Below are 20484 nucleotides of genomic sequence, written 5' to 3'. Positions count from 1 at the left end.
CCAAACCGTTCATTACTCAATACTCGACTCCACGACTTAGTTTTAAAATCAACATAGGTACACAAAAAGTTCAATCTGAGGTTAATACACCTGATCAGATCTACCTGATACTTGATATTTCTAGTTAAAACCTCTTAGATACCAGGCCTAGTAGCAGCACTCATGTTATCCATCGCATATAACACTTGTGGTGGTTTAGCCTTTGTTTTGGGCTTCTGTATGTACTTTCTCAAGGTAAGGCCAGCCACTCATTATCAGGTAGACCTGACAGGTACACCTGATCAGATCTACCTGATACTTGATATTTCTAGTTAAAACCTCTTAGATACCAGGCCTAGTAGCAGCACTCATGTTATCCATTGCATATAATACATGTGGTGGTTTAGCCTTTGTTTTGGGCTTCTGTATGTACTTTCTCAAGGTAAGAGCTTGGGAGATTTGTTTAAGGTTTTTAAAAAAGGGATGTCTAAACCAGGGTTAAAAAAAAGGTAAGAAAATAGCGATACAAGGGAAAAGAGGTTTGACAGAGGGAACTGTAACTGCTATGGTCTTATCGTCCCGAAATCGAAGAGAGAAGGAAGACAGGATAGGACAAAGCCAGCTGTTCCGAGAACGAACATTATCCCATCAGGATAAAATCCCCCCGGGCGGGAATCGAACCCGCGGCCTAGCGCTTACAAGGCAGACGCACTACCAACTAAGCTAATTAGGCCGGCCAGTTTGCTGTTTGTGTATGGAGTTAAGCTGGATTCTAATTCGTTCGATCTATTTCAGGTGAACAGGTTCTGGTCTACGTACAATCACGAGAACACTTCCATAGTGAGTATTGGAGGTGGCAATGCTGATATACATGTGCGGGCTTCACTTACCAAAACCGACCATGTGGATATCTGTACTTCTGTAAGTAGAAGGTGAAACACACTCCTATCACATCACGTGAGCTCATGGAGAGTCAGAAAGATGCAGTTCAAAGTTCTCCCATGATATAGTAGGTAAAAGGTCAATGAAATCGAATATATGAAGTGAAACATAGTTCAATCGACTTTTTGATTGTTCTAGCCAGCTCGCGCTGACTTGGTGAGGTTTCAAAGTCAAAGAGCGGAAAAAATGAGGAACTAGGGAATTTTTCTTTGAGAAGAAAAAGAAAAATTCCGTTGGTCCTCATTTTTCCTGCTCTATGACTTTGAAACATCACACAAGTAAGCGCAACTGATCTATTCGTTCGATCTATTTCAGGTGAACAGGTTCTGGTCTACGTACAATCACGAGAACACTTCCATAGTGAGTATTGGAGGGGGCAATGCAGATATACATGTGCGGGCTTCACTCACCAAAACCGACCATGTGGATATCTGTACTTCTGTAAGTAGAAGGTGAAACACACTGCTATCACATCACGTGAACTCATGGAGAGTCAGAAAGATGCAGTTCAAAGTTCTCCCATGATATAGTAGGTAAAAGGTGGATGAAATCGAATATACGAAGTGAAACATAGTTCAATCGACTTTTTGATTGTTCTAGCCAGCTCGCGCTGACTTGGTGAGGTTTCGAAGTCAACGAGCAGAAAAAATGAGGAACTAGGGAATTTTTCTTTTCCCCTCCTATCTCTCTCCCAGGAGAAGCCCCAGTTGGTTCACACCCTTGTGCTGGATGACATGCATTACGTATGGCTAGCGGCTAGAGTGAGGATGATACCCCGGTGTGATCCGAGTCAGAAATATCCGCAGAGTGTTGCGACGGTGAGTGATAATTGTCAATAAAATTTTAAAGTTGAACTTCAAAGGTTGGGATGGCTAATGCGTTAAACTTCAGAGATTACCTATTTTTTTCAAATCCTACTCATAATTTTATAAATAAGCAAGGTCTTTTTTTTTCGAAACTCTTGTTGCATTATGTTATTAAATCCATAAAATACACGAGTTTTTGTTTTTATTAAACCCATAAAATACACGGGACTTTTTAGTCTCAATCGAGCAGGATAAACAAGGTATATTCTATTCTACTCAAGTCATAAAATTTCTAGCGGCTAGAGTGATTATGATACCGACCTGTGATCCAAGTCAGAAATACCCGCAGAGTGAAGTACTTATGTCACTCCAGCAGACTTTTATTAGTGGTCATTAGCGTTTTTACCTCTTCTGTAAAATTTAGAAATCGTGACACAGGTCCTTCTTCCCGTTCAATTGTGGTTTTACTCTAATCGACATCCCACCTTTTTTCCCAGACCTATACTACATTGCCTCGGTAGCGTAGTGGTCAAGACGCTCGCCTGGTAAACAGGAGGGCGTGGGTTTGATTCTAGCCGAGGTATGGGATTTTATCCTTCTTTATCTGAAAATTTGACCACATAATAATGGAGCTCTAAGGGTTAGGTGGTAGAAAACGCCTCCGGCGTTAACCTCGCCTAGTGGTTACCTTCCAGTCAAGAGTCTATTATTATTATTACATTTTTCTGAAGTTATTTGTTGTTTCTACTCTCTATCCCACAGGTTCGTGTACCATGGAGTAATCAGAACACTCGCTACGTGATCTGGCGTAACGTATCCAGTCATACGTTTCCAGTAACCCTGTATGACCCCAAACCCAAGGACCTATATGACCCCAAACCCAAGGACCTATATGACCCCAAACCTAAGGATATGGGGGAGGAGGAGGGGGTGTCTATTACCTTTGAGCTGGATCCGAACTGCCAGTATTTAGTCACGTAAGTTTGATACTAAAGTTAAGCAACTTTTTGTCTGGTTGATATCTGGAGGTGCTACTGAATTTTTCAATATCCCTATATTATGACCCCAAACCCAAGGACCTATATGACCCCAAACCCAAGGACCTATATGACCCCAAACCTAAGGATATGGGGGAGGAGGAGGGGGTGTCTATTACCTTTGAGCTGGATCCGAACTGCCAGTATTTGGTGACGTAAGTTTGATGCTAAAGTTAAGCAACTTTTTGTCTGGTTGATATCTGGAGTTGCTACTGAATTATTATTATTTGTTTTACTTGAAGTCTTAAAGTTTAAGACTTAAACCATCATTTTTTTCCATTTGGTTTTTCAGAACAATTCTCTCAATCAAATAAACAGTCAACAAATGGTTTGGTATACCCATCCGTAAAAGCCGGAGCTTGTAACATGGATGGGGACTTTATTAAATATATTTTACTTATTCGTTCCCTCAGCCTTCAACTCTCCTACTGGGACTCCGTCAGCGCCTTCATATTCTCCTACACCCCCATGCTACTCTCCCATGTGGCCGCCATCTTGCTTTTCCTACTAGCCTATCAACTGGTCGAACTAGACTCCAGTGGCTCCTGCTCTATGTTCCACTTAGCCTTGGCACATAGTGGAGCCAATCCAATATCCGTGCTCATGGGAGTCAAGGTGTTAACGACGCTGGTGTGGGTGGTGCAATATGGAGGACCTTTCGTGTTGCCTCAGTAAGTTTTTTTTTTTTACCTTGTTCACCCTGTATGTTGAGCTCAATCCCCGCATTCACTCAATGAGCGAAAAAAAACGCTCACTCCGCTTGCCGAATTTCTCGGATTGAGCAGTTTGCATTCGGAAATTGAGGAGCAGTGAGTTATCGGGTTTTTCCCCCCATTGAGCGAATTTGGGGATTGAGCCTAACATATTATACATCTTCTTTATTATTCAAAAATTCCTAGCCATTCAAAAGATAAAGGGGTGCCTTAACAGGACTCATATGACATACCGTATTTATGTTATTTTGGGTAAGTACTAACTTTTTCCCAAGAGGTTTGATATTAGGAACTGTAACTACTAAGGTCTTAGCTTCCCGAAATCAAAGAGTAAAAGGACAAGATAGGAGAAAGCAAGCCGTTCCCCCGTTAATTCTTCTTATTCTCCTCACTCCCAATATTTCAGTCAAGTGGGCGAGAATCTGTCTGGGGAAGCTCGCTTCCTACCCAGTATCAAGGGGAAGCACCTCCGTACCTACATACCATTATCAGAGCTGAGGAGTAACAAGCACACCCATGTACTTATCAAAATACCTGTCTGTTATGAATATGTAAGTAATTACTTGATTGATTGATTGATTGATTGATTGATTGCTCTAAAGCACCTCCGTACCTACATACCATTATCAGATCTGAGGAGTAACAAGCACACCCATGTACTTATCAAGATACCTGTCTGTTATGAATATGTAAGTAAATACTTGATTGATTGGTTAATTGATTGATTGATTGATTGATTGATTGATTGATTGATTGATTGATTGATTGATTGATCTAAAGCACCTCCGTACCTACATACCCTTGTTTATGTTGGGTAAATGTTGGCCTTATATACGGTATATTTTGGCGGTTGGCAAAATATATCCTGTATTCTATGGCCCTATCCTGTGTTGTATTAACAGGGGCTGTAGGTCTCGTGTCCATAGTACTGTGGGGTAAAACAATGAACACTTTGGCTATAAAGTAAGTGAAGAATAGGTATAACAAGGATTTGTTATAGATAGTAGATCCCCTTGTCAGCTGGGAGCAGGTTATAGGCTTTTTTTAATGGGTTTAATGTCTTGGCACAAATTATAGACTATTTTTAATGGGTTTAATGTCTTGGCACAAATTATAGACTATTTTTAATGGGTTTAATGTCTTGGCACAAATCATAGACTATTTTTAATGGGTTCAATGTCTTGGCTCAAATTATAGACTATTTTTAATGGGTTTAATGTCTTGGCACAAATTATAGACTATTTTTAATGGGTTTAATGTCTTGGCACAAATCATAGACTATTTTTAATGGGTTTAATGTCTTGGCACAAGTTATAGACTATTTTTAATGGGTTTAATGTCTTGGCACAAACTATAGACTATTTTTAATGGGTTTAATGTCTTGGCACAAATCATAGACTATTTTTAAAAGGTTTAATGTCTTGGCACAAATTATAGACTATTTTTAATGGGTTTAACGTCACTGTATAACTGCTAACTTAGCAGTGCTAAGGATTTTAGTGACGTGGGTTCTGCCTTCGGTTTAGCGACAAGCTACGCGCCTCCACACATTAACCTCACCCAACCCGAGTGGGGCCGGAAAAGCCAGCTTCTCGCCCATCAGATGGGTGAGAAGAGACACAATACTCCCCATTTAGGTACTGGGTCAACACGAGAACACGAGACAGTAACCCGTAGAAATATTTGGAATCGAAAAACGAGTACAATTTTTTGTCGATGGTGGAAATCGAACCCGATCCGATTCATTTATTTATTTATCATTGATTTATTTGCTATCATTGTTTTATTCCAGTTTCCTAGCTAAGTTGTTGCATGGCAGTACTCTGTACTCGGAATGGACCATGAAGATCCTAGAGAAGATACCAGGCCTAGTAGCAGCACTCATGTTATCCATCGCATATAACACTTGTGGTGGTTTAGCGTTTGCATTGGGATTCTGTATGTACTTTCTCAAGGTAAGGCCAGCCACTCATTATCAGGTAGACCTGACAGGTCCGCCTGTCAGGTCTACCTGATACTTGATATTTCCAGTTAAAACCTCTATAAAGATACAGGCTTGGTAGCAGCACTCATGTTATCCATCGCGTATAACACTTGTGGTGGTTTAGCCTTTGCTTTGGGAGGCAGTGGAACACTCATCTTTTTTTTTTTTAACTTTAATACCTAACAAAATAAATAAATGCCGTTTCTTTGTGTTATTATATCACATTATTACAACTTTGGTGCTCACTGCAGAATTGTAGGACTTTAAAAATATCTCAATAATCTCAGCTTCCAATGTTACCTACCATGCTAGCTTTGGTCGCTATGAATATCTACTAATTTTCTTCACGAGGCTGAGTGGGCCCCACAACAGCCAGTCATGGAATCAATCATTTTCATGATACAATTTTTTTGACCCCACCAGAAATCGAACCCGGGTCTCCCGCGTGCAAGGCAAGTGCGGTTACCACTACAAAATTGGAGCTGACAGTTCCCTAAAAATAATAAAAAAAAAGCTTATCCCGTCCTATTGCAGTAGGATAAACAAGGTACGTATATTTTATCCCTTGAGGGAATTTAGCTAAAAACAATCTTTTACTTTACCTCAGACAAATGATACTTGAGTACGCTGTTCCGATGATGTACATTGGTGCTGATGTGTTTCGTATGGGGATCTACAGAGTCAAACAAAATCCTCACCAGAACCTTAATCAGACGTTTGCACCAGACCATACTCTTATGATCTGCACCCACCCAGACTGCATGAGTACGCTGTTCCGATGATGTACATTGGTGCTGATGTGTTTCGTATGGGGATCTACAGAGTCAAACAAAATCCTCACCAGAACCTTTATCAGACGTTTGCACCAGACCATACTTTTGTGATCTGCACCCACCCAGACTGCGGGGATCATACTGCTCTGTAAAACAGAAATAATGGAGTAGTTGTATTTGACTAAAAATTATGAATAGAAAAATCCAAATGAAAACTTCAAAAAATAACTTTAAAAGGTTGAAAATTCAATTTTTTACTGCCGTTCTAATGAAAAAGTTCAAAGATTCGTGACATCAGAGTTCATGAAATGCGCAGAAAGGCATGCGCATAAATACACTAATGTGTTGCCTGCAAGATAGCTTTGCTCGGGACAGTTCATGTGACGTTATTCATACTGCTCTGTAAAACAGAAATAATGGAGTAGTTGTATTTGACTAAAAATTATGAATAGAAAAATCCAAATGAAAACTTCAAAAAAATAACTTTAAAAGGTTGAAAATTTAATTTTTTACTGCCGTTCTAATGAAAAAGTTCAAAGATTCGTGACGTCAGAGTTCATGAAATGCGCAGAAAGGCATGCGCATAAACACACTAATGTGTTGCCTGCAAGATAGCTTTGCTCGGGACAGTTCATGTGACGTTATCTAAATAAATATTAATAATAAAAAAAAAATGAAAATAACAAAATATAATAGTAATAAAATATTTCCTTTCTCTTTCAGGTTGTCCAGCCTCCTTCCCAATCTCTCCCCAGACACAGCACAGCTGTACGCTCAAGACCTAGACGCCCTGATCATACCTGGTCTCCTGTATTCGGTCGCTTTTCACAACCAGCGTGTCGAAACAAGAGGAGCTCGTGCGTGACATGTTAGACAGTCAGCTCAACTGTCTCTACAAGAAAGTGGTGCGACCATTCCGCGATCTGGTGTGCACGAGGCGTACAGCTGCGGAAACCAGTGGGGATGAGGTGACCGAAAGTATGGACGGGGCTCGAAGGGGAACTATTCAGGGAGAAAGATCCTGTATTCTATGGCCCTATCCTGTGTTGTATTAACAGGGGCTGTAGGTCTCGTGTCCATAGTACTGTGGGGTAAAACAATGAACACCTTGGCTATAAAGTAAGTGAAGAATAGGTATAACAAGGATTTGTTATAGATAGTAGATCCCCTTGTCAGCTTGGAGCAGGTTATAGGCTATTTTTAATGGGTTTAATGTATTGGCACAAATTATAGACTATTTTTAATGGGTTTAATGTACTGGCACAAATTATAGGCTATTTTTAATGGGTTTAATGTCATGGCACAAATTATAGACTATTTCTAATGGGTTTAACGTCTTGCCACAAATTATAGACTATTTTTAATGGGTTTAATGTCTTGGCACAAATCATAGACTATTTTTAATGGATTTAATGTCTTGGCACAAATTATAGACTATTTTTAATGGGTTTAATGTCTTGGCACAAATCATAGACTATTTTTAAAGGGTTTAATGTCTTGGCACAAATTATAGACTATTTTTAATGGGTTTAACGTCACTTTATAACTGCTAAGGTTTTTAGTGACGTGGGTTCTGCCTTCGGTTTGGCGACAAGCTACGCGCCTCCACACATCAACCTCACTCAGCCCGAGTGGGGCCGGAAAAGCCAGCTTCTCGCCCATCAGATGGGTGAGAAGAGAGACAATACTCCCCATTTAGGTACTGGGTCAACACGAGAACACCAGACAGTAACCCGTAGAAATATTTGCAATCGAAAAACGAGTTCAATTTTTTTCGATGGTGGGAATCGAATCGAATCGAATCCGATCCGATTCATTTATTTATTTATTTATCATTGATTTATTTACTATCATTGTTTTATTCCAGTTTCCTAGCTAAGTTGTTGCATGGCAGTACTCTGTACTCGGAATGGACCATGAAGATATTAGAGAAGATACCGGGCTTGGTAGCAGCACTCATGTTATCCATCGCATATAACACTTGTGGTGGTTTAGCCTTTGCTTTGGGCTTCTGTATGTATTTTCTCAAGGTAAGGCCAGTCACTATCAGGTAGACCTGACAGGTACACCAGATCAGGTCTACCCGATACTTGATATTTCCAGTTAAAACCTCTATAAAGATACCAGGCCTAGTAGCAGCACTTATGTTATCCATTGCATATAATACGTGTGGTGGTTTAGCCTTTGCTTTGGTCTTCTGTATGTACTTTCTCAAGGTAAGAGCTAGGGAGATTTGTTTAAGGTTCTTTAAAAAAGGGATGTCTAAAGCAGGGTTAAAAAAAGGTAAGAAAATAGCGATACAAGGGACGAGAAAGAGAGTTAGACCAATACTGAGGTGGAGGGATAAGGTTGAGGAATACCTACTTGAGAGAAAAGGGATGGCGAAGGAAGGAGGATATGGAGGGCTATTCGTTGTTACAGTTCCCTCTATCAAACCTGTTCTAGAGAGAGAGAAAAGCCATGCAATTGCCTCATCCCAAGTGGTGCGACCATTCCGCGATCTGGTGTGCACGAGGCGTACAGCTGCGGAAACCAGTGGGGATGAGGTGACCGAAAGTATGGACGGAGCTCAAAGGGGAACTATTCAGGGAGAAAGAGGTAGTGAAAGTGTCGCTGAAAGTGAGAGAGTTATTCAGGATGAAAGAGGCAGTGAAGAAGTTGAAGGTATTCCAAGACGAAGAGGACCTCGCATAGCTGAAGACCGGAGGAAAGATAAAAATCGTGGGAAAGGAAAGAAGCATGAACTTTCCAATCTTGGAGAAGTTCAAAATAAAGAAGTAGTAACTGAAAGTGCTGCAGTAGTAACAGAGAAGTCTGAAGTAAGAGAAAGTGTTGTCGATAAAGATCCCGAAATTTCTCAAAGAGCCGAAATTCATGGGAAAGTGAGCAACATACCAGCACGATCTGCTATATCAGAAACGAAGGAACCAGCCCTTAAACAAGACTGGAGAAGTTCAAAATAAAGAAGTAGTAACTGAAAGTGCTGCAGTAGTAACAGAGAAGTCTGAAGTAAGAGAAAGTGTTGTCGATAAAAGTCCCGAAATTTCTCAAAGAGCCGAAAGTCATAGGAAAGTGAGCAACATACCAGCACGATCTATATCAGAAACGAAGGAACCAGCCCTTGAACAAGATCTAGGCTGTCCTAACAATGCAAAGGAGATCGGCAAAGCAACGCACCAAGAACCACGCTCTGCTACCAATTTCCAGTCTGATGAAGTGGTCGTAAAACCTCGGGTATTGTCGGAGGATTCCGTTTCTGGCGTTCCTGTTACGATTGCTTCATCTGAAAGCAAAGGACCAGGAAAGAAAAGAAAGCTGAGCGACACTTTCGATGATCAAGACGAACCACGCTACGCTACCAAACTACTAGCTGGTGTCAGCGAAATTCGTGAAAATGTACCAGGCTTAAAAGATAATTTAAACAAAGGTTTGAAAGATATCTCGAACAAAGAAATCGCTGGTACTCCATTGCAGGATAAAGCCAAAGGTGTAGATCAACGTCTAAATGAACCTCTTCGCCTACCAGACACATATCCTGATGAAAACTACACTGAAAATATTCAACAAACTGTCAAAAGTGATTCCCCTGATGAACTAGTTAAAATCAAAGGGGTAGCTGACCTAGAAAAAAGACTTGAAACAGGCGAAAGCGAACAATGTGATGAAAATTCGAGCGAAGGAAAAGAAGAGACTGAAGGACTGAGAGACAAGCCTAAAGATCCTCTCCTTGAACCAAACACTACTGGAACCAAATCCAGTAGGAACAAACGGAAGAGAAGGAATAGGAAAAAGAAGACAAATTCGAGCGAAGGAAAAGAAGAGACTGAAGGACTGAGAGACAAGCCTAAAGATCCTCTCCTTGAACCAAACACTACTGGAACCAAAGCCAGTAGGAAAAAACGGAAGAGAAGGAATAAGAAAAAGAAAAACAACAATGTAGGGAACTCCGATGAAGCAGATGAGGACAGTGAAGAAAGAAATGAGGCCAATGTAGAAAATATTAAAATAGACTCTACGAGTGCATGTGATAGGGTATTACAAAGTGATAAGTCTGAAGCAGCTAATACCAGTAACGTTAAAGTTGAAAGTGATACCAGAGAAGATTTTAAAAGCGGCAAAAGCTGTTCTCTAGAAGAAGAATTTTCAGAAGAACAAGAATTTAAGAAAGGACTGAAGGGTGCTTCAGGGGAGTGTGATGGGTCCAAACCTCTCGTTTCTCCGAGCTCCCATTTGAGAGTGAGCACTGGTGACCTGCAACAGTTATCCGACGATGCTTCCTCTACGGATTCGAAGCAAAGCTCAAATGATACGAATAGCTCGTTCTGTGAGATATTCCATCCGGAAGATAATCCAAGTGAAAATGAAGATTGGAAGCCCTAGAATTGGAAGATTTAGGGTTTGTCCCAATTTCCAAGACGGAAAAAATCCCAAGGGAGCGGGAATCGAAGTGTAAAACCCACTATTCCTTCTGGTGAAGAGGAGAGGTTTTTGGTGTCCTTTAATTTTCTTTTATGCATTACAGGGTTGTAAATGTAGATTATTTTCGTAGATAGAGATTATACAGTATTTCTTACTAGGCCTTACAGATTCAGTTCTAGTGTGTAGTGAATCCCAGGTTTCGATGCAAAGGTTGAATTGAAGGGAATTGTAATTGACGCTTTAGCTTTCGACAGGTTCAAGTCCTTGGAGCTAATAAATTAAATTTATTTTGCTATTGTATACCTAAACCAAATTCAATAATTTGGACTTGGTGATTTTGGCACTATTGTGTTTAAAATGGATATATTTTCTATGAATTGCTCGTATTTAGGGGGAGAAAATATTTGTGATGTAATTTGTTTCAGTATATTTTTGTAGCCCTGTATGGGAAGTCTATTGATTTTTATGAAATGTCTTCTGTTTTCGGCTAAAGTCTTCTGAATTAGAAAATGCTGTGTTATGTATAGTCATGGTATTTTTAATATGTTGACAGAGTCACATGATAATGTAGGTATTATATTATTGATAGTATTACTTATAGTATTTGTGTATGAATTAGGTAGGGATCTAAACGTAGCGTAGGTAAACTGATAATGATTTTTGAACCTGAGGTTGGACTTAAGGAAAAAGAAAAGGATATAGGAAAAAATGTGATTTTCTAAAAATGTCCGATTTTTTTTTCCTGAACTCATTGGTCTAAATCTAGTAGCAAATACCATCAGTAATTGCCCATCTTGACATTTTCCTGAAAAAATCGAAAGTCTTCTAGTATTATAGTTAGTTTCAGTTCCTAGATCATTTTTGTAGTTCTTTCATCTTTAGCATTTGAATGTTTTTTTCTGTTGTATTTTTAGTTTTTACCTTTAATTTTACTCGTATTATTTTTACCTTTAATTTAGTATTATTTCTCCTGTACCTATGTATTTTATTTGTCATTTTAATATTCCCTCATTTCTTTACATTATCTTTTACCTTTTTCACGTCATTTTATTTTTATTTTATTTTTTACGTCCTTTTTTTCTGGTCTTTTCATTTTCTTGTTTTTTTTTTTTTTTTTTTTTTTTTTTTTTTTTTTTTTTTTTTTTTTTTTTTTTTTTTTTTTTTTTTTTTTTTTTTTGTATTTTTAGTTATTACCTTTAATTTTACTCGTATTATTTTTACCTTTAATTTAGTATTATTTCTCCTGTACCTATGTATTTTATTTGTCATTTTAATATTCCCTCATTTCTTTACATTATCTTTTACCTTTTTCACGTCATTTTATTTTTATTTTATTTTTTACGTCCTTTTTTTCTGGTCTTTCTATTTTTTCTACTTATTTCCCCAACAACTTTTTCTCTGATTCTTGGTAATTCGCTGATTCTTGCCTAATTTATTTTTTCCTCCTTGTGCCATCTAATTCTTAATTTATTTCTCGTATATCTTTTCACGTCTTCGTCCGAATATGATAGTCAATAACTTTTCTCTCGATTTCTTTTTTTCTTTCAATCTTACTTTCCCCCCCATAAAATTCATTATCTTAATTTCCTGCCATTCTGTATTACTCTATTTCTTAATGTATACCTATCTATTGAAGAAAGAAATGAGGCCAATGTAGAAAATATTAAAATAGACTCTACGAGTGCATGTGATAGGGTATTACAAAGTGATAAGTCTGAAGTAGCTAATACTAGTAACGTTAAAGTTGAAAGTGATACCAGAGAAGATTTTAAAAGCGGCAAAGGCTGTTCTCTAGAAGAAGTTAAGAAAGGACTGAAGGGTGCTTCAGGGGAGTGTGAGGGGTCCAAACCTCTCGTTTCTCCGAGCTCCCATTTGAGAGTGAGCACTGGTGACCTGCAACAGTTATCCGACGATGCTTCCTCTACGGATTCGAAGCAAAGCTCAAATGATACGAATAGCTCGTTCTGTGAGATATTCCATCCGGAAGATAATCCAAGTGAAAATGAAGACTGGAAGCCCTAGAACTGGAAGGTTTAAGGTTTGTCCCAATTTCCAAGACGGAAAAAATCCCAAGGGAGCGGGAATCGAAGTGTAAAACCCACTATTCCTTCTGGTGAAGAGGAGAGGTTTTTGGTGTCCTTTAATTTTCTTTTATGCATTACAGGGTTGTAAATGTAGATTATTTTCGTAGATAGAGATTATACAGTATTTCTTACTAGGCCTTACAGATTCAGTTCTAGTGTGTAGTGAATCCCAGGTTTCGATGCAAAGGTTGAATTGAAGGGAATTGTAATTGACGCTTTAGCTTTCGACAGGTTCAAGTCCTTGGAGCTAATAAATTAAATTTATTTTGCTATTGTATACCTAAATCAAATTCAATAATTTGGACTTGTGATTTTGGCACTATTGTGTTTAAAATGGATTTATTTTCTATGAATTAGGGTGACAAAATATTTGTGATGTAATTTATTGTTTCAGTATATTTTTGTAGCCTTGAATGGGAAGTCTATTGTCAGATTTTGTATTTATAAAATGTCTTCTGTTTTCGGCTAAAGTCTTCTGAATTAGAAAATGCTGTGTTATGTATAGTCATGGTATTTTTAATATGTTGACAGAGTCACATGATAATGTAGGTATTATATTATTGATAGTATTACTTATAGTATTTGTGTATGAATTAGGTAGGGATCTAAACGTAGCGTAGGTAAACTGATAATGATTTTTGAACCTGAGGTTGGACTTAAGGAAAAAGAAAAGGATATAGGAAAAAATGTGATTTTCTAAAAATGTCCGATTTTTTTTTCCTGAACTCATTGGTCTAAATCTAGTAGCAAATACCATCAGTAATTGCCCATCTTGACATTTTCCTGAAAAAATCGAAAGTCTTCTAGTATTATCATAGTTAGTTTCAGTTCCTAGATCATTTTTGTAGTTCTTTCATCGCAGCACTCATGTTATCCATTGCATATAATACGTGTGGTGGTTTAGCCTTTGCTTTGGGCTTCTGTATGTACTTTCTCAAGGTAAGAGCTAGGGAGATTTGTTTAAGGTTTTTTAAAAAGGGATGTCTAAACCAGGGTTAAAAAAAAGGTAAGAAAATAGCGATACAAGGGAAGAGAAAGAGAGTTGGACCAAAACTGAGGTGGAGGGATAAGGTTGAGGAATACCTACTTGAGAGAAAAGGGAGATAAAATTCCATACCTCGGCTGGAATTGAACCCACGCCCTCCTGTTTACCAGGCGAGCGCCTTGACCACTACACCACCGAGGTAGGTTGGACCGAGGTAGGTAAGAAAGAGAGTTGGACCAAAACTGAGGTGGAGGGATAAGGTTGAGGAATACCTACTTGAGAGAAAAGGGGTGGCGAAGGAAGGAGGATATGGAGGGCCATTCGTTGTTACAGTTCCCTCTATCAAACCTCTTCTAGAGAGAGAGAAAAGAGCCATGCAATTGCCTCATCCCAAATATAGAAAAATCTTTGGAAACTATTAAATAAAAAAGTAAAAGGTCTCAATAAAATTACAAAAAAAAAAAATACATACAGATGGGAAAAAAGAAAATACATTTATTATTATTTTAATTTCAGCTGGTACTGCTCTATGAGGACATCTTTGAAAAGCTTCTCTTCCTTCCTCTGAACGTACTCAGGAGATATGTCATCAATAAACTTAAAAGATATCGTCGCTCCAGACTGGCCAATAGTCAATCAGCCATCGATAGCAATCAATCAGCTATCAGTAGCACCGGCAATAACCAATCAGCCATTCAAAACACCAATCAATCAGCCAGTGATAACGCTAGAGCCAATAACCGATCAGCCATTCAAAACATTAATCAATCAGCCATTGATAATAGAGCTCTTGATCAACCAGCAATTGGTAATACTGATGGCCCAATCGCTCTACCTAGCACCTCTAATGAGCCTATTGCCCTACCCAGTACCTCTAATGACGGTCCAATTGCTCTACCTAGTACCTCAAATGGTAGTCCAATCGCCCTACTGGCTAACCCTAACGACGCAGCTGTTAACGACCAACCAATGGTACCAAAGGTTAGTGGCCGATTATTGGTACCGACGGCCCTTGAGCGACCAGTTATCGTCAGAGAAGATTCCCCGATGGACGATGAAGATGAAGGTGTACCTCAAATGGTAGTCCAATCGCCCTACTGGCTAACCCTAACGACGCAGCTGTTAACGACCAACCAATGGTACCAAAGGTTAGTGGCCGGTTATTGGTACCGACGGCCCTTGAGCGACCAGTTATCGTCAGAGAAGATTCCCCGATAGACGATGAAGATGAAGGTGTGTCCTTTCGCGATTTGAACTTCCATTTCACCCTGTTTCTACTGTGGCTTATCCCTACCCTGCTTAGCTTTCCGAGTACGCTGGTTTGGGCCAAAACCTTTGGGTAAGTACTCTTAGAATAAACTTTGACCTGAGAATATAAGTATGCCATAGTTTTAGCTCCATTATATTCTGATATTAATTTAAATTGATATGCAAATGCAGCATTGGTATCAAACCAACATCCTCAGCCAGCCTACGTGCCTGCCTTGTAAGCACTAGGTCGCGGGTTCGATTCCTGGACCGGGGTGAACTTTATCCTAAACAGATGAGGTTCGTTCTTGGAACGGCCGGCTTTGTTCTATCCTATCCTTTTCTCTTCGATTTTGGGACGATATGATCTTAGTTGATACAGACCCCTCTATCAAGTCTTGTCTTTTGATGTTCAAAAAATTACCAACATAAAGTAATAAAACCGTGCCTTAATAAATTGTTCTTCAAATGTTAACCAGTTTAATATCTTCATGTTCATAGGGATACCATGCAGTTGTCTCCGGATCCCATCAGTACATACGCTGTTATCATGAGCCTCTGTGCTGCCCTCTTGTGGCAAACCGAACTACCTAAACCTAACGCGTAAGTAACCAATGGTAACCACAGTAATCATAGTAATAGAGAGATGTACGGTCCATTTTCCAACAGAACAAAATAATAATAATAATAGTAATAATAAATAAATGAAAAATTACAGACTTGCTAGGGAAATCTTTTTGATCACTACTTACACCATATTATGAATTAGAATTATCACCTTCAAGACAGACTGCAGTCTCTCTTGGCCAATCAGACGTTTGCAATTGATGTTTCAGTGCTACTTGAGAAGTGAGAACCAGTATTTTCTTCATAAATTTATTATTCATGTTCAAACTCATCGAGTTTTACCACCGTGAATTGTCTCAGGATTGAGTTCAATCCGAGGTTGACCTGGGTATAGGGAAATCCTCGCTTCATCTCAATCCCGAGTTGGTAAACCCCAGTATAAGGACTAAGTGAAAAATGCCTCGGGCAATAAGTTCCTCAAGTTCTTCAAAAGTTGTGCGTCAAGTTCTTCAAAGTTTAAGATACTGCAGATTTTTTTTTTTTTTTTTTTTTTTTTTTTTTTTAGAATTACCTTCGTAGTTTTATTTTTACTTTTTTTTTTCTAAGTATTATTTTAGTTTCTACCTAACCTGTATTATTTTAGTTTTTACATCGTACTTTTGGCAGAAAAAAAATGGTGTCCAAATTTTATTTCCTTTTTTTGTGAAGAACAATGTGAAATGAAACACCATCTTTTGCAGAATTTGAGTTTACGCTCAGATAATAATCTGAAATCCACTTTGACAAATCATTATACAGTCAAACCTGTCTAAGTGGGAATCCAAGGGACCGACAATTTCTTCCCACTTATCCAGGTTTCCCAGTTAAAAAAGTGTCCTACTTAGAGAGTTTGCCATGAAGGGGCCACGATTTTTTTTCCCAGTTATCCAGGTGTCCCACTTAGACAGGCTCGACTGTCATTAATATCCACCCACCCACCTTAACATTCGTCCATATATACACCTTAACAAACCATTGTCTACCTACCTTAACAAAATAACATCCATACCTACCCACCTTAACAACATTTATGTGTTTTCGAAATAGTACGTTGTAGGTTAAGATATTTTACTTTTTACTACAATAAGCATAATATGTTTTATGTTGGTTCTAGTCATTTTTAGTTCATATTGTTATATGCCCTATTTAAGTCTTTATTATTCTCAGAGTTTCACCAATGACTTGAGCGGAGACTTCATTAAAAAAAGACTTCAACTAGCCCAATACAAAATTATTATTATTATTTTAAGATTTTATAGAGGGAAACAGATAAGTTAGTGGTGGATTTCACCAACGACTTAATGAGAGATTTAACTGATTCGAGAATTTTCAATGATAGAAAAAGGAGTTTTTAATGATTCAAACAGAAGTTTTTAAAAACTCCTCCTTTTTGGATCACTAAAAAAGATTTTGAAAATTTGGACCGATTGCAATACTTTCATTACTAGTATAGCTCCGCTATACTGTAGTAATAGAAAGTAAAAAAATACCTATAATTATGTATTATAAAATTACCCATATTGAAATAAACATACCTGCCTAGGTAATACATACTTACTAAACTTACTGGGAATCCTATGAGAGAATGCCATAGACACATGCCTCCTTAACAATCTAAACTACATAATGGGACAGGCATCAAACCCACCCTTGATCAAACTTCATCTCCATAATTGAGGAGCTGGGTGCAAAAAGGGAAATATGGATTTTTTGCCCTTTTTGCGTAAAACGGTTTTTTGAATAGAACGTGGTGCGCTCTATCTTCCAGCGATTGAACTGCAGTAATATTTTTTTTTTTTTTTTTTTTTCGATGAGTTACAACGTTTTTTGTAAACATACTTTTTAAGGATTTTATTTTTTTTTTTTTTTTTTTTTTTTTCGATGAGTTACAACGTTTTTTGTAAACATACTTTTCAAGGATTTTGATGAAAAATTGAAAACTTTAAAGTTAAATAATCATCTCAGTTTGATGATTTTCATTTATTGCCCTTTTTGCACCCAGCTCCTCAATTAAGTAAACATTTTCTTGTATTTTCCGAGAACGAATCTTATCTGTTTGGGATAAAGTTCGCCCTCGGCGGGAATGGGGGGCTTGAGTTAACTTGGAGACCGTCCAAGCCAACTAGCCTGATGAAGTCAGTATTGAAATGTTTAATAAAAGATATTAAAGTTACCTACTAGATAATTATAATTTAATTAAGCCATAGGCATCAACCCCACCCAATAATAGTCCATCTAGCAATTTAGTTTGAGGGGATAGGTAAGGTAGGTAAACAATTATTTATTAAAAAATTCCATAATTAATTACTGAAGATAATGTCATAATTATATCACAATGATAGATATTTGCCTCAAAGACACATCAACACAGCATCTTATAAAATGTTTTCCATTTGTCTTCATATTAAGTAATTTTATTGTCTTTCTATTTTCTATGATGCATATTTTACCTACCTATTGTATATCTCTATTAGTTTGTACAAGTGGTTGTGTACAGCCTTCCCAGATGCTTTCAGTCTGTTATTAGAAAATTTCCATAATTGAAAACTGTAGATAATGTCATAATTATATAAGTATCAGAATGATATGTAGACATTTGCCTCAAAGATACATTAACACAGCATCTTATAAAATGTTTTCCATTTTTCTTCATATTAAGTAATTTTATTGTCTATTTTCTATGATGCATATTTTACCTACCTATTGTATATCTCTATTAGTTTGTACAAGTGGTTGTGTCTTCCCAGATGCTCTCAGTCATTACTTATTACAGTTATTACACTGATATCTATTTATGGGTGAATGGAATTTATATCATGTTATGTATGCAACTCGTTGAAACATTTCATTGAGTTGGTATGAAAACTGTCTGAATAGTAATATGTAGTAATCATTTGATGACTAATGACTGAATGGATTTCCAATACTTAGGTATAGCCATGTTCAATACAGCCGCGTTCAAACTCAATACGTACAGTCTAGTCAGAGTAGTACCTATAAATCAGACAGCATTTTCTACTTTGCCCTGACTTACCCTGAAGTCATACAGCTAGATAACTTCGAACAGTAGGTAACTAGCAGTGTCCACGCTTGGAAATGTCCGATAATGTTGCACGGCAACGTTTCGAACAGTTTCCCAACTCGTCCGCGTTTCAGAATTGTTGTGCAACATTATCTGTCGGACATTCCCAACAAGTGGATCTTGTGTTCAATACGTACAGTCTAGTCAGAGTAGTACCTATAAATCAGACAGCATTTTCTACTTTGCCCTGACTTACCCTGAAGTCATACAGCTAGGTAACTTCGAACAGTAGGTAACTAGCAGGGTCCACGCTTGGAAATGTCCGATAATGTTGCACGGCAACGTTTCGGACAGTTTCCCAACTCGTCCGCGTTTCGGAATTGTTGTGCAACATTATTTGTCCGACATTCCCAACAAGTGGATCTTGTGTTAGAGTCTTCTTAGAGGGCCCTGGCAATAATTTAAAACTATAAGGAATGTCATTTGGACTGCAAGAGAAAAGAATCGTCCATAAGGGGTCTTGCCTTATATGGATGATTCTTTTCCGTTAAATGCTGTCCATTAATGGCTTGAAGGTTTAAAGACCTCTTTACATTGTTTGCCACAGCTCAGAAAACATCTACGTATATGTACTTCAGTCCAAAAGTTGTGACAGTGACAGAAATTGTATAAGTGATTAAGTTTCTATTAGTGATCCAAGTTTCTACGTATTATTGACCCAAGTTTCTATCAGTGCCTCAAGTTTCTATTAGTGGCCCAAGTTTCTATTTGATTCTTTTCCGTTAAATGCTGTCCATTAATGGCTTGAAGGTTTAAAGACCTCTTTACATTGTTTGCCACAGCTCAGAAAACATCTATATGTACTTCAGTCCAAAAGTTGTGACAGTGACAGAAATTGTATTAGTGATTAGGTTTCTATTAGTGATCCAAGTTTCTACGTATTATTGACCCAAGTTTCTATCAGTGACTCAAGTTTCTATTAGGACCCAAGTTTTATTAGTGACTCAAGTTGTGTGACTTCACGGTAAGCTTACATTGTCTCAATTGTGTTTTCTTTAGTTATTATCTGAGAATTTGTTTGTTCTGAGTATTCATGGATAAGCATTCTTCTTCTAGACATCGATAAGCATTCTTTCTAGACATCGATAAGCATTCTTTCTAGACAGCATCTAAGAAAGAAATTTAATACCTGTTCTGACGTAACTGTAATTCTGTGATTCGCGATTGTCTCTTTAAAACTTTGTGGTGAAAATCTCCTAGGTAAGAAGACAGTCTTGTCGAAATTGATGCAAAAATAAAGCTTTAAAATGTTGGGTTAAGGGGACTTTTTAGTCCTAGCCGACAGTATAAAGAAGGTAAATAGGTACTTAAGTAACTACCTAGATATATTCTACTTGGCCTTCCGGGCTTTTTTTTTTTCAGGTTTGATATATTGATAGAAGGAACTGTAACTGCTAGGGTATTATCGTCCCGAAATCGAAGAGAGAAGGAAGACAGGATAGAAGAAAGTTAGCCGTTCCGAGAACAGACATCCGTTGAGGATAAAATCCGTCCCGGAAGGTAATCAAATCCGCGGCCTAGCGCTTACAAGGCAGACGCTCTACCCCCCAAGCTAACTAAGCTGGCTTCGGGGGTTTATTTTAGGTAAAGCCATAAAGCCAACCAGCATAAATCGATTACCGTCAGGTTTGGAACGGTTGGCTTTCTCCTATCCTGTCTTCCTTCTCTCTTCGCTTTAGGGACGATGAGACCTTAGCAGTTACAGTTCCCTCTATCAAACCTCTTCAAATAATAGTAATAGATAATGTGTGGCGATAGCTCCTGTTTGGTGTAAAATCTTATATGAAAATTAAGAATCCCTAACAGCGCCACACGATCCGTTTCCT

At 38.1% G+C, this 20484-nt stretch overlaps 1 protein-coding gene across 1 annotated transcript in view; it reads left to right on the top strand.

The window, feature by feature from the left end:
• The window catches only part of LOC103514726 (GPI inositol-deacylase), a 41932-nt gene that overhangs the window by 7192 nt on the left and 14256 nt on the right, over positions 1 to 20484 (top strand). Inside the window, 11 exon segments of the mRNA XM_026827476.1 lie at positions 783 to 900; positions 1237 to 1362; positions 1602 to 1739; positions 2490 to 2704; positions 3178 to 3435; positions 6958 to 7040; positions 7254 to 7353; positions 8102 to 8264; positions 14239 to 14791; positions 14794 to 15061; positions 15472 to 15573. Of these exon segments, the coding sequence (XP_026683277.1) occupies positions 783 to 900; positions 1237 to 1362; positions 1602 to 1739; positions 2490 to 2704; positions 3178 to 3435; positions 6958 to 7040; positions 7254 to 7353; positions 8102 to 8264; positions 14239 to 14791; positions 14794 to 15061; positions 15472 to 15573 (2124 nt within the window).

Source organism: Diaphorina citri, unplaced genomic scaffold (assembly GCF_000475195.1).
Source record: "Diaphorina citri unplaced genomic scaffold, Diaci psyllid genome assembly version 1.1 scaffold45, whole genome shotgun sequence".
Classification (NCBI taxonomy): domain Eukaryota; kingdom Metazoa; phylum Arthropoda; class Insecta; order Hemiptera; family Psyllidae; genus Diaphorina; species Diaphorina citri.
The sequence above is the reverse complement of the archived record's forward strand: the minus strand, read 5'-3'. Positions and strand labels throughout refer to the sequence as shown.